At 42.9% G+C, this 14968-nt stretch overlaps 1 protein-coding gene across 1 annotated transcript in view; it reads right to left on the bottom strand.

The window, feature by feature from the left end:
• rbm33a (RNA binding motif protein 33a) overlaps window positions 1-14968 on the bottom strand; it is a 31070-nt gene that overhangs the window by 5969 nt on the left and 10133 nt on the right. Inside the window, exons 10-18 of the mRNA XM_061666350.1 lie at window positions 14024-14085; window positions 10273-10402; window positions 9540-9895; window positions 8523-8777; window positions 7517-7807; window positions 5856-6569; window positions 3155-3352; window positions 1386-1565; window positions 795-883 (exon numbers count right to left, since the gene is read on the bottom strand). Coding sequence (XP_061522334.1) covers window positions 795-883; window positions 1386-1565; window positions 3155-3352; window positions 5856-6569; window positions 7517-7807; window positions 8523-8777; window positions 9540-9895; window positions 10273-10402; window positions 14024-14085 — 2275 coding nt within the window. The remainder of the gene's footprint in view (window positions 1-794; window positions 884-1385; window positions 1566-3154; window positions 3353-5855; window positions 6570-7516; window positions 7808-8522; window positions 8778-9539; window positions 9896-10272; window positions 10403-14023; window positions 14086-14968) is intronic.

Here is a 14968-nt window from a genome sequence, read left to right as displayed (position 1 = left end):
ACATGAAAGGAGCCCAGTGAAAGGCAATCACGAACATGCAAAATATATGGTGCCAATTTATACTTTGCAAAGGCAGTGTATGTATTATAGATATGTTGGAAAATTTAGACCTGAGGTATGGGCTTCCAAGTCAAATATTTTGCTGAGGTCGCCCTGCCTCCCCTGCAAAACTTTACATGAGAAAGGAAGGACACAGAGAGCTGTAGTGGGCATGACAACAAACAAATTAGCCCAACTATGTAGCCTGCTGGCTCATTTTATGATGTTAAATAATTCAATATTTAAAAGATTGTGTTCGTGTCAAGCCAATGGGAAGTGAACAAACAAGGAGTAGAAAGCAACCTAATTAAAACCAATAACTGCGTGAAATGACACTAAAGCGAGCAAACACTTTTGCTCTATCATCTCAGTGGCAACTGGCTAACGTTTCTCAAAAGCATTTGGGCAATAAGTGCTTACTGATTTAAATAGGTCTGCCTACGTCACACTAATTTAAGCATAGACTTCTTTTCATCTCCCATTTGTCTTTTTCCACTTACCTCCCCCCTGTCCACCTCCTTGTACTTCTTTTAGTAAAGAGTGGTAAAACGCAAACTACACAAATTAATTTGCAAGGTTGAATTCAAGGACCATTACATTAATGTAATTTGAAGACGACTTAAATTAGGTCAAGAGATATTGCGCTGATATAAAATTTCCATGATATTAAAGGCAAAGTTTCCCTCAAATTTAGTCGAACTCTTTTGACTTCGGACATTCCATGGTATTAATATGAAATAAAGAAAGGGTATTACCTATGAAAGCTCATTTGAAAACTTGCGGCATGTTGGGGACTTGAAAAGGTGGCAATTGCTTTCCTTTGCTGAGGTATCATTCTGAACATCTGCAATATAATGAAAAGCATTTAGGGGGGGATGTAAAAAGGAATGGAAAACAATATACTCTTTTCACCAACAGGGGGCACTAGAGTTGTGAAGTTGTTGTGCAGCTATTGAATCTGAGCAACAGGAGGCGCTGTGAGATCACGCTGGGAAAATGTCATTATTGAATGAGTCGTATCTTATGTTTAAGATTTCATTGATTCTGGGTTTAAAACCAAAAACAATTAGGAAGGCTTGAGACTAGGCTTTTATTACAATGACGTCAGCAGCAATTGTCAAATGAGGATTAATTGGAACTTATGAATACAAGCAATATTTTGCAAGGTCGAGTTCAAGGACTTAAAATTTTTTACAAATACACTTTTTTCCCTTCATCTATGTATTATAAATTATATACTATTACATGTAAAAAGAAACACCTGAATTAAGTTCAAGAAATACATTTATGCTCAACTTTACAATAACAGTAAGCCACTAATAGTACATTTTTAAACAGGCCCTTACCTCTATTGGGCCGATGGATCTCAAAAGGCTCTGCAGCTGCACATCAGTGGTGGATGACGAGAGGCCCTCGATGGTGACGGTGCGCCGTTGATTCTCGCCGACCCTCTGGCCTTGCCAGACGCCCACCGGACCTCCTCGACCTACGTGAGCGACCCCTCTTCCTCGGCCCGGCACGACGACCTGCCAGAGACACGCGGGGAGGTTAAGGTGAGTGAAACGCTTTCCTCTCAGCCACGCTGACGTATCAATCCAACAGTGTGGAGAAGAGCTACGGTGATCCCTAAAGGAGATAGTCGATGCTTTCTTCACACACAACTCAGACATGGGTGACTCCCCTGTGATTGACTTATCATTTTCTACAGAGAACATCAATGTCAGCACATGCTGCACACGCCTTGGCATGTCTTCATATGAGGAGCCCGTGAGTGAGAGATATATTCCATCAGATGCAGAGGAAGATGGCTGTGTGTGGGGGGGGGGCATTGTGTGTGCACTGTTATGGTGCCTGCCTTAGCCTGTCAGCATCAGTGAGTGTGACGGCAGCCTGGTGGTGACAGGCGTGCAGAGAGGCCAGGGGACCCGTTGTAGCCCCCACCCGTGAAATACTGCTTTCTGCTTGTCAATACACCTAGCACGCTGTCTTGTTTCATGACTACCACTGTACAACGTAATGTAGCTGTAATGGCGGGATTTTGTGAAAATCGCAGCACTTCGCTATAACGTGCAACGCTAAACATGGCCATGAATCCATCAAATACGGTTAAGTTAAAAATCTTGTATGCCCCATTATTCAGAAAACAACAAAAGCGGGTCTGTTGCTTGCAAACCAAATTGTTACGTAAATCAAAACACTAACCTGCACTAATGCAATAAGTCAAAATTACAGTAAATACTTATATGAAAAACAACTCCGGGTCATGAATATAAACCAATCAAATGAGAAATAGTTGTAACTGAGCATGTCTTTTGCCAAATGCAGCCTGTTTTGTTAGTTCATTGTGCACCGTTCGTAACCTCGAAACGTTTGTCGAGGCCGCCCCAAACAGAGGACACCGAAATGAACACACAAATGACTGCTGTTAGGTTTTGTACCAGAAACGTAAAGCTTGTATGTTTTAGGTTTTAAGCGGGTACCATATAGTTCATCTGAAAGGTATTCACATCACTTCAGTTTTTTTTATATTTTATGTTATATAGCCTTAGTCCAAAATGGAATACATTTTTTTTTATTTTTTTTTTTAAACACGCAACACCCCATAACGACAAAATGAATTTTCTTTTTAAAAAGTTCGGTCCTGCAAAGAGGAATGAGCAAAACTGACCAAAGATAGTTGTGCCAACTTTGTGGATACATATTTTAAAAAAGAATTGCTGCCAAAAGTGCATCAATAGTAAAGTGTTGAGCAAAGATTACAGGATTAATACTTATGATTTCTCAGTTTTATGACTGTTAATACATTTGCAAATTTGTAATTAATTTTGGCATACGGAAAAACACATAAAAAAAATGTAAAAAGTGAAGCGCAAATCACTCAGTGTTCCTTCCATCTTAAAATAATAAGCTATTAACACATTACGCATAATAAAAGAGCATTCCATTGGTTACATTTAAACCAGCATAGTTCAAACCCTAAGTTGACCTGCAGACATGAATGAGACCTTTGATCACCAGCTCAAAAGATCACATCCATTAACCAAGGCTGATTCTTGGTTGGACAATACAGACAATGACATTATGTTATGTTCTCTGTCAAGAGTTGAGGACATACCCTGGTCTGCTGCGGGTTGCCAATGCTCCCTCGGCCCACCTGTTGCATTCCGCCCGCACCGTACAGCTGTTGTCCCCCCATGGTGATCTTCCTTTGGATGCCCTGCCTGAGAGGGTTGTCCGGCCAGGTGCCTTGGTGGTGGTGGTGCTGCTGCTGCTGCTGTATTGGGATACCTGTGGCCTCCAGGCTCTGTCCAGGCTGCAAGTCAATGCATGACAACAGAAGTTTATAGCAAATGCACACACACACAAAACAGAGAGGGACTGAGCCCTGCCACGAATAACAATAAAATGCGAGTAATTGACGCTCCCTTGCCAAAACGGGTTTAGAATTGCCTATAAATCTACCACCAACAATGGCCCCAAAACAGTTTAATATAATTTAAATCTCATCTTCCATTGCCCTTAAAAATAAATAGCTTACAAATGACTTGATTTAAAAACAAAAAAAATAATAAAATAAATAAAATAAATACAAAGTAAAATTACAACAACAAAAAAACGCACATGTGAAAAACTCTCCATAACCTGCACTAACTAACCAGGCTAAATTTAGCACCTCCCCGACATACAAAGCTCATCTCACATTAAAGAGGCATCTTTTCAACACACTTCCTTCATACCAATTCCTATTTAGACAGCAATTTGTGGCATCTTAAGGCATCTCAGAAAGAGCGCAAAAAACAGGTGAGTTTTTCAGTGAATCGACGGGGATAAGTTCCACAGAAATTTTTTGGGATGAATTAGCATATATAATGAGCTGCGAATGTACAATACTGTAAACACCATAGTCTCTTCGTAAAAGAGGCTTGAGAAGGGGCTGAATATTGATCAACTCGATGAGGTGATGGTCTCATTATCAAATAAAGTCACAGCTTTGACACGTGGGGAGGAATTGAAGGTCGTCTCCTGCATGAGACTGCGGTGAGATGTGACAGATCAATACACGGGAAGAAAAGGGGCGATATCTGCGACACCCCCCAGTTGAGAGTAAAAGGATTAATCCCCCCTATAGAAATCACAGCTCCCGATCGTGCCCGTCAAATACTAAGCTGCATTACACTGGAACGACAGCAGCTGGATGTGTACCCCATCCCCCTTCACATCCCCATCGCCTCGTCCTCTTCCTCCTCCCAGGCCTTTGTGTCTTGCAATGCTTTGTATTATCCTTGATGAAAATGTACTTTGCCTCTTATCAGTATGCCTCAACCATACAAATCCAAATCCTCAAAAGTGGCAACTTTCTTAGCACTTGTATTATGCTACACCCCTCCCGCCCCCACCTCCTTGCTTTTTCGAGCGGCAAAGATTAATTACAAGGGTCTTGGATTGGCGTTCCTTTGTTGCCTCGCACCTGAGGGACGGCTCGATTGGTGGGGGGGGCAGAGCGACGGAGGGATGACGGCAGGAGGAAAAGAACACAGATAACATTGTCAAGCTCTCGTTGATGACAGCGGTACAATGAGGAAGGGAATCTTTTCGCCATTTCCATCTCTCGTCATCAGCCCCCCTCAAAGATGCGGCACGTCTGATAGCCGCGTCGCAGGTTTCCATTAAAGCGCTGACACCCAGTTATCTTCATCTGGAGCTAGCGTGATCCTCCGGGATGGGAGTTGGAGAAAAAAAAGCGGCTTATTCAAAACATCAGTATGAGTGTTTAACATGCTCGCCTTTTGTGATTATTCAATAAAGATTGCTGGGTAATTAAAGGCACGGCAGTGACTTATCAAGTGAGCAGAAAATGGCAGGTCGTGCTCATGCGGGTGGGCTTTATTGGGATTATTATCACTCAACAAGAAGCCCCCCCCCCCCCCCCCATCTTTACAACTTGCCCTTGTCATAGGATGTCAACCTTTAAGAGCAGTGATGAGGTGCCCACCAACTTTGTAGATAAATGTCACACGATTCTCTGATTCCTCGCTGCAGCGGGAGTTCGTTAAGACAGTGTCCTAAATATCAGTTTGCCAATCTTACAGGACGAAGAGATGAATTTCACCAAAATGACACACAGATGTCCTCGTATCACTCCCATAGGTAAGATCTCTCTCAGGTAAAATAGAGATAGAGAGTGCAATCAAGGGCAGTTAGATTTATCAGGTACACCTGTACAAACTGAAGAGGTTTCACTGACAAGGCGTTTCAAAAGAGCTGCCTTTACAAAGAATGTTCATACAGGTATTATGGTATACAGTATATTGCGAATAGTAGTTACTAATTTACTTTATGGGGGTTAGCATCCATTTGGGGATGGATCGTTGCATTTTTTCCCCATATTAAACAATGTTGCTGTTATATAAGAATATATGTAATTAAGTGAACTAAATGGCAGCACACTTTAATTCACCTGCAAGATTGTTTATGTGCTTTATTATGTGCATCATCTGTAAGCCAAATATTTTTAAAGGTAATGTTGTAAAATGAGTTTCAAATGATATTAAAGTGCTTTGGAATAATACTTTTGTAGGATATTTTCAGTTCAATCTATTAATAGCATTTTTAAAATGGATGTCATTTTAGTTTTTTTTTTCTATTCGGGGTATTGCAGGGGTTTTCTGTCTTCTAGTTTATCTTGTTTTGCAACATGAGGGGGCAGTATACAACGACAGAACAGTTCTACACGACTGCATGTGTGTCTGTGTGTGTTTGTAAAGATCCAAAAAAGTATAAAATTGGGATAAAACTAAGTATAAAAATGTGCTCACCCCGCCGGAAAGTTTGACCACTCTGACTTTTTGCGGCACCTGTTGGCCTTCACAGTCAGCGAGCTTGGCCCGCTGCATCACCGTTCTTTTACCCCCAGATTTAAGACCTTGAGCCTGGGGCTGGCCAGGCCCCAGGGCAGGAGTCACTGGGATGTTTTTTAGGGGGATCTGAGCAAACTGGTTCGGAGCGCCAGGTTTGTTTACATTCGGCGGCCCGCTTGTCCTTCTCTGCTGCTGCAGAGGGCTTTGTGGGGTCTGCATCCACTGCTGTTCTGGACCAGGCGTGAGAGTCTGTTGCTGTTGGCTATTTCCTTTTCCCATCTGCAAGCGCGTCTTGACATGGGGACGAAGCGTTTGGACCTGAGCCGCGCCATTGGGATTACCGAGCGACTGACTGAATGACTGTTGGGGTCTTTGTCTCTGCTGTTGCAACTGCGGAGGCTGTCGTTGTTCCTGTGGCTGCTGCGGCGCCGGTACCAGCAGGTGCTGCTGGACGGTTGGAGCCAGCTGGTTTTGCTGGGCTGTCGGATGTTGTGAAGGCGCTAGGCTTTGGGTTGAAGTTTGGGTGTTGATCCTGTCTAGGAGCTCCTTCTTCCTGACGCCGGCCTGCATCTGTCGCCTCAGCTCCTTTCTCTTCAGAATCTCCTCTCTGAGCCGCTTCTGCTCCTCGATCTTCAGACGGTATTGCCGGGTCTCTTCGTCCTCGTCCAGGTCCTATGGTGTGGGGAGAAATCCGAGAGTATAAGCACTACCATCGAGGACTGGAGAGGGCATGACACTGACACGTAATCAGAGTTAAAACCCCAGACGATAAAGCAATTGCATTGATCTGTTACCCACAATGGAAAGAGGCTACTGGCATTAGCAACCATATGATTAGGTTTTGAATAAATGGGAGTTGCTTTTAAGCACACTAATATGCTTGACTGATGCTAACAGTGGAAAGGGAGCCAATAAGGCTCATTACTCACACATAACATTTAGTACATTGTGGGGGTCAGAAACCGGAATACTGTGCAACCTCCAAAGTAAAACTTTCAGAGGAAATATGCCGAACGCTTAATGCTTAAACGCCTAACAAAACGTTCTAAGTGGGAAAGGTATGGCCTGCGGGACTGGCCTATAGGATGAAGTACATTTTGCTTTTTTGTGTGTATGATGCCACCACAGCAGGATACCAGTGACGGCAACGAAGGACAATGTAATCATCGCCATAGAACCCAAAAAGGAACTTGAGTCTGGCTGCTTAAAATATGAGACAATATGAGAAGTATACTTAAACATCCATTACATGCAGTAATTTTAACAAGCAATAAACAACATAAATATACCTATAAAGCACCATTTTTAGACCTGTTATCTCCCCATGCAAGTGTCAGCAGTCTTCAAAAGGGTGAGTAGTTTTACTATCATTTGAGTAGTTGTATTATCATTTAATTTTATTATACAATGTTTAACTTGTTAAAACTTCTATGGCAGTCAACTAACGTTACTTAACACAATGCCTGTAGAGTTATGAAGGTTTTATGATTCATAAAGGCTGAAACAAATTCAGATGACATTAACAGTAGTCCCCAACATATTCGGGGGTTCACAATTCACAAAGTCAGATTGTGTTCCATTTTGGGGCTTCCACAGTATTTTTGTGTTCAAAATCTGACCTGTGGTACGACATTGCTTGGGATTTCCTTGCAAACCACCGTCCTGCCCGTGGCCATGGACTGCTGCGCAGCGTTTGCGGCAACCTGCCCTCTCCCTCTGCCGCCTCCGGGCACCGCATGAGCATGCTGCACGGGACGCACCCCCTGCATTGCCTTGACAACAGGCCTGACGTTGGCGCAGAGGGAGCCACCGGGGTGGAAGGTGCTCATGTTTGCGTTGCCAGGTGCTACAGGGAGCTCCCGTAGGTTGCAGTTGCGCTGAGGGTGGATTTGCTTGGGAGCAGGTGTGTTCTGGAGAAATAAAGAAGGAAAAAAATACTTATTTAACAGTAAGCATCATATTGTTGCTATAGATCAGGTGTCACCAGCCTTTTTGAAACAGAGCTACTTCTTGGGTACTGATGAAAAGTTACCAGTTTGATACATACCTCTGAAATAAATGTGCAGAAATGACCTTTCCTTCTATTATTGATGATATTCATTGATGTGAAGACACTGACCATGTTAATGATTTTTCACGCTGAATTTAAGTCACAATATCAGCAGTCTTACATAAAATATGGGTTTATCACTAAAGGTGAATGTCATGAATCAAGTCCGTTCGTAATTATATGTAGCAACAGGCTCGTGAATGAGGCAAGGAAGCCTTCAAAACTGCTCAAGGCAGAATATCCAGATATTGGAGAAAAAAAATACAAAATAAAGCCGACACTGAATCCCACTGAACTTTGTGAAGCTGGATTTTCAGCAATGACAGCAATCAGGACAAAATTATGGAGTAGACTGGACATGAGCAATACATTTTGGGTGTCATTGTCTCCCATTACCCCAAGACAGGACCGGCCCTTTGAAGATAAACAAGCACAAGGCCACACTAATTACAGTAACTACATTCAGTGGAATGGTGAGTCATATTTGTAATAAGTTGTTTTCTATTTGTTTCGGCCACGAAAATGTTGGGGACAGCTGTTGTCAAGTATTAGTTGGGGCTCAATGGGTGTCTCACCATCCTTTGCCTGTTGGCCATGTTGCGTTGTTGTAGGTTTTGGAGACGGGGACCTGACTGTCTCGGACTGCCGTGCGACGGCTGTTGCTGGAAGAGATTCTGTCCGTGGTGCAACAAGTGAGGAGGCTCGTTGAGGTTTAGCTGTTGCTGTGGCTGATGATGGAGGAGCTCCTGCCTATGGTGCTGTTGGTGGATGGGTTGATGGGTAGGGAGTGGGTCCTGGTGCGTAGGCTGAGGGGGCCCATGTATTAAGCCCTGAAGAAAAGGATTGCAGTTTTGAAGTTCAAGCAGATGTGTCAGTTCTAATGGATGCTTTCTTGATATTCCTCATTACTTGGACATTAATTGGACATACTTGACAAATAAAGATGATTCTGATTCTGATTAATTTCAGATCAACTGGTGCGGGAGATGATCAGGTATGGTGCTGGAAATTATCCAATTTCTCCTAGACATCTGAACATTATTTTTTTTCTACAAATAATGTATATTTGTAAATCTATCTACACCAGCAATGTATAGTTGCAGACAGAAAAAGTAAAGGCTCTTCCACTAGCTACAATTAACTGGCGTATCCACTTGTTCCCATTCATAGAACCCATAAAAGTAATTGCACACACAAAGTAAATTTGTTAGTACACTGATACAAAATCATTATTTCAGGATATATACTTATTGTGACATTTTTGTTTTGTGGTGTTCTGTGAGAGTTTATGTCCCTTGGCTCAATTAACACTAGCATAAGGTGTGTGTTACAATCACTAGAGGGCGCACTTGTCTATGTCTCATAACAAAATGTAGATGTGGCATCAATACAGAAGTCTTTCCACTTTACGCTTCACTTGCACTGAATATCATTGCTGGCATTGTTTATTCATGTAAATAGTGCTCAGGTACAGCAATCACTTAAATAATCAAATGCAAAGCCGATAAAAATCACAAATAAACTGAATTGTTGAACTGCTTTACAAGAAATGGAGCAGGAAAGATTGACGATAAGAAAGCTCTCACTCGTACCTGAATGCCAAATTGGGCTTGCGGCGGGGGGAAAAGGATCCCCTGCTGACTGAAGGGCTGACGAGGGTTCATGAAGGGTCTGGACTGGTTGGGTGGGGGACCTTGTTGATTCAAGCCAACCATACCCTGGTGGCCTTGGGGAGTGGGGAGGCTGGGTCTCGGCGGCTCTCTAGAGAACAGTCCGAGTGGTCCCTGTGGGCCCGGCTGGCCGAAGGCCGGTCCTGGTAGGCCAAAACCCAGGTGGACCTGAGCAGGCATTTGCTGCTGATGCAGGTTGGCGTTCATGAGCGGGTTGGGGCCCTGATGATCAAACATGAGCTGCCCTGGAAAGCTTGTCAGATCTTTGCGTTCTGGGCCTGCATGATAGGCAAAACCCCCCCCCAAAAAAACAAAACAAAAAAAACAGACGTCAGAAGTTTTAACCTTCAGTAAATCCCTTTCCAAGTGTACTGTGTGCAGGCAACATAAAAGCTGAATGTGGTATCAAGGTGAAAGTGTAAAACAGCACAAATACTGCATTTAGCAAACGGCAATGTGAAATGATCTGTTTCATGCAATTTCCCCACAGCTCTTTCAAATGAATGTACAGCATATGGACAAACATGCATTTAACATGAGCTTTGCTTGTGGGGCACACACACCCTGTAGGTATAACCGCCAGAGGTGATGTGGAATACTATTAACTGCGAGGAGAAGCACTGTAACCTTTGTGTGAGCTTGGCATGGGACTCACCTCCCATAAAGAGGGGCTCTCTGTCCTGGGGGCCTTGATGTGACTGGTTCCTGAAGGGCTCCATGTGATGAGGTGGCCGCTGGGGCTGACCAAAATTATTTGGCATGTGCTGATGGAAGTCTCCAGGTCCCTTGGAAAACAACAGAAACACATTGAGGATCAAACTATAAACTTAAATGCCATGTTTCTACTCAGAGTGTAATTCCATTAATAGTGATCATCACTTAATTTAGTCACTTTCAACCATTGTGCCAGAGATTATTAGGTGTGGCGTGGGAAACTATCCAATTTCACTTAGTCAGAAATTTATCATTTATTTACGACAAATAAAGTATCTTTGTTCATCTATGCCAGCGACTGTCTTCAGCTAAATGGGCCCAGATTTCACACTGAGTGAGTGCATCTGTGACTAAATTAAGACAACATCATCAATTCAGTACCTACAGTACTTTTCTGACATTTTTTTGTGGTATGCTGTGAATTCTCTCTCATGTAAAATAAGTGCCTCGACCAAAAAAAGGTTGGGAAACTGCCTTAATTACTTGCCAGATGCCTCATCCACTTAAGACAACTAAAAGAATCTCATTTCCCATCAAGCAAATATAATTACCGTAGTAGTATTATCTCAGTTCTTGATCACCATGATCTGATTGAGCCCACCTGAACCTTGGTGCGAACCAAAACAGCAGCACTAGCACTTTACGAAGTACGTAAACCGTCTCTCAGATGAATTTAATTTTGTAGGCTTACCACATGTTGTGAAAGAGTTGCCTACTCATATTAACGTTGTGGTGATTGCAAAGAATAAGCGGTCTGGTACACTCCAATATGTGATTACTCCACAATGCTGTGTGGGTGCATTTTTATGCTCCAATCAGCTATGCAACTCAGTTGTTCTTCCCATTCTGCCTCCGTTTCTCTGCATTTCTCCCTAACAGTATTTGTTTTTCTTTTATTTTGTTTGCATACATTGTAATATATCGGGATTATTGTTTAATATTCCACAAAGGTCATGCCCAGTACAGGTGACGCAACCACTATTTGGGGGAATACGGTAATCACATTTAGTTGAAAAAAGCACAAGGAGTTTTGGGTATAGGCGGTCCTTGTAATTGAACATGGGTGTCAATCAGTGTAATTGACATTAACGCTACTTGGGCCTTGGATAAACCTTTAGAAAGTCAAGGCTAACAAGGCGGGAGGATTTCAAGACGGGATAAGTGCCCTCATCATTGTTTCAAGCACTTTAGTTTTCTACCCATTGCATACTTTCCACCTATCTTCCAAGGAAAAACTGATAAGCATCTAATCCCTCATTGGAATTCAATTACCTCTCATAACCGTCTCCATTGTTCTTTTAAACATTCATCTCTCCTAAAAAATTAACCTGCTATGCAACACGTGGCACTTCCACAAATGGAATGCTTGCCCCCTTCCAAGATCATTGTGAATTACTTAAGATGCTATCAAGGCTTAATCCATCTTCATTCCGGTGCCGCGTGGCCGTGTTTCAAGAGGCGTCAGAAAGCTGGAAGGCACCGCGAGTCCCCAAAAGTTGCCTCACGGAAAGTTCATCAAAGGGGCTTAACAAAGACGGGGGAATCACTACGGGAGCGCCGTCGAAGTGTGTGAAAAGGTCAAGACAGGCAGGTTTTCACAATGAGGACTCGGGCGTCCATATAATAGCACGGCTCATCCTCTCAATTGTAATCCGCCATAAACAGGCTACAGGGCCGTTCAATACGTGAGTGATGCTGAGCTCTCGCCAGCTAAGGGATAACCAAGACTAATCATTATGAGAGGTCAAAATCCCATAGAATGCAAACGGTGAACATGGACTTAGTTTCAGGAACTGTGTCGTGTCTGTGTTATTGTTCTTGCTCCCGTACAGCTTGTCAATCAACCATATTCAGTTGTAACAACTAAAAGGGTGACAACATTTCAGGTAAATTTCCAGATTGTTCCAAGGGAGGTTTTGGAAAAATTTTACAATTTCTGGAATATATGGGGAATGTATGGAAATGGCCTTGTAGTCTGGGGGGATAAATATAGGTCATGACGACATGAATGCAAACTGATACATATTAGAAAAAAAAAATCTTAATTTATTAACGTTTTCATTGAACAATGCTAAATAAAATAAATCTTAAAAAAAATGATTATGCTGCAGGATGTTGTTGTTGTTGTTTTTAACTACATTTAAATTGCCTGTTATTCACGTTGCAACCAATTCCCATCAATTCTCCATAGAAAGTTTCCAGCTTTGAAAATATCTGGAATTTTGCACCACTAGTTAGAAGACAGCATTGTTGGGAAGACAAACCCTGTTTTAATACTAAAAAAAGAATCATTAAAAAAAGAAAATAAGCTCCCATGTGAGCATGAATTGTTTTTATAGTCCCCAGTAATAATAACTGAATTAATCCATCTAAATGGTTTTTCCATTCTTGGGGTTGGGGAACAAAACGGGTGACAGATCCAAGAAGTACACAAAAGAACTTCTTAATGTAAGATTGTTGTTATAAATTCATGCCTGTTGTGTTCTTTATCATTTATGTACAGCGTATGGTGATGTTTGGGTGGCAAGGAAGAACCAAATTTGGGTCCTGTAATGAACCAGTAGGAATTTCAAAACCACTCTGATGAAAATTCCGTTCAATAACTCTACAGCCCAAACCCCCACCCTTACCCCTAGCAATTGGCTCTGATGGTATGATAATGTATGATAATCATGAGCAATCACACGTCCACTGGTAAATGGGACGTTCCCGGCTGATACGACCCGTGCAATTCAAACGGTGTCCGTGGCAACCGCTGCCTAAATTCGATTGGCGGCCGGAGAATTGACACTGCGCTCTTCATCAAACCGCTTTTCTGCATTGCCTTGTAACCTCTAGCAAGCACCACTCGCAGATTTAGAGGGGTGATAGAAATAAGCAGCTCCCCGCTGTTGCGCTATCAATACCGCACAAATGGGGCGTATTGGGAACTGAAATGCAAAATAATGATAATGGCGATTGGACATGAGGAAAATAAAAATATACTTATGTTTTGATAAGGATTGGCCCAAGTGGAAAATTGCATGTGAACACTGGATGCATCCACATAAAAAGGCACTTCATGAAAAGATGTAATGACCAGTGCGCCACTTGGTTCCTAGGAATCAGTCACGAAAGTGGGCAAGCTGTTTCCTCCCCTCAGAGTAATGACTTTAAAGGCATTTCTGTCTATCCCTTGGTCAGATCATTTGAGAGTGAAATAAAGCCCCTTTTCTAACAGGAAGACTCGAGATCTCTGACGTGAAATTCCGCTTTTGGAATAAATACGTGGTACAAAAGGGCGACCCCCCCCCCCTCGAGCCCCATGAAAATACCACCATGTTTCATTAACTCAAATACCACTCCCCATGCCTTTGGGACGCTTCTAGAAAGGGAATTTGAACTTGCAGTGTAACCTGACTTCCATTATATGTTGAGATGGTCGGTCTGAGCCCCAGCCCATCCATGACGAGCCGCTAAGTCCCGCCGCGGCAGCTCCCACCTCCGACCATCTAAAGCCCCTATCGCGCATTTCCAGTTGTGCGGCTCGTATCAGTGGTTACAAATTGGCTTGAACAGTGTTTGGGCCGCTCTAATTGCTGTAATGATACTTGCACAGACGAAAGCTTGCCAGTGTGTAGCAGTGGTGGAGGCAGTTGGGGGGGCTGGCGAAAGTGCGGCGAAAGGGAGGGAGACGAGCAGCTGCTACTTACAGGAAACCTTTGAGGACCCACAGCAGGCCTAGGCTGGCTCGGAGCAGGAGGCATCAAGGGCACTGCAATGAAAGAGAAGTGTGGTAGGGGGTGCATAGGAGAGGGATACAGAGGGGGGGTTGGAGGAAAAATTAAAATGAGAGGCAGTAGACAGAGAGAAGGTGGTACAGAAGGAGGGGATCATTGTAAAGAATTGTACAACAGTACTCTATTAATAACATATGCGAAAGGACTAGTAAAGTGATCATCACAGTAAATATTAGGGTGGAAAAGCACTTCGAGGTCAGGAATCAAATGAAAAACAGTATTAAAAAAATGCGACGGTAACTGTGGGTGACAACGTATTCTTACACTGCTATGCAAACTGATTTAACACGCAGCATTCTTAACCTCGTAAGTCGGAAAATATGTTGGCCAAAATCAGCTTAGAATTGACACACCAAAATGTCAGACTTCCAGTGTCTTTTCAGGCATGGGTTTTTGAGACTTTTTTGGTAAGTAGGCATTCCTACCAAATTTGTTTTGAAATGAAACCGCTTGGAGGGGCTTCCAAACTAGTAGGGCTGCAGCAAGCTAATAGTTTTAGAATAAATTATCGTACCAATTATCCCACTGATTAATGTAATAAAACTGATTTTGCATCATTAAACAAAAAAATTTGCATGTCAGGTGCAGGTATCATTGTTGTCAACTTGGGGTTGTCAGCCGCGCGTTACTAAGATTCCCACATAGTTTCCAGGCAGGACAGGCCCCACTGCAACATGATTGGCTCCTGTGTCCAGTAGGGCGTGTTCTACAGGAATACAAGAGCCAATCATAGTGTAACAGCACGTGTCCTGGAGCCAGTAATATTGGAACAGGGCGTGTCCTGCCTGGAAACTATGTGGGAATCCTAACGAGTCATTGTCACGTTCCAAGCTATAATATCCTTGGCTGACTCTGTGT

This window comes from Phycodurus eques, chromosome 21 (genome assembly GCF_024500275.1).
Source record: "Phycodurus eques isolate BA_2022a chromosome 21, UOR_Pequ_1.1, whole genome shotgun sequence".
Lineage (NCBI taxonomy): Eukaryota > Metazoa > Chordata > Actinopteri > Syngnathiformes > Syngnathidae > Phycodurus > Phycodurus eques.
This window is presented reverse-complemented; position numbering and strand designations above follow the sequence as displayed.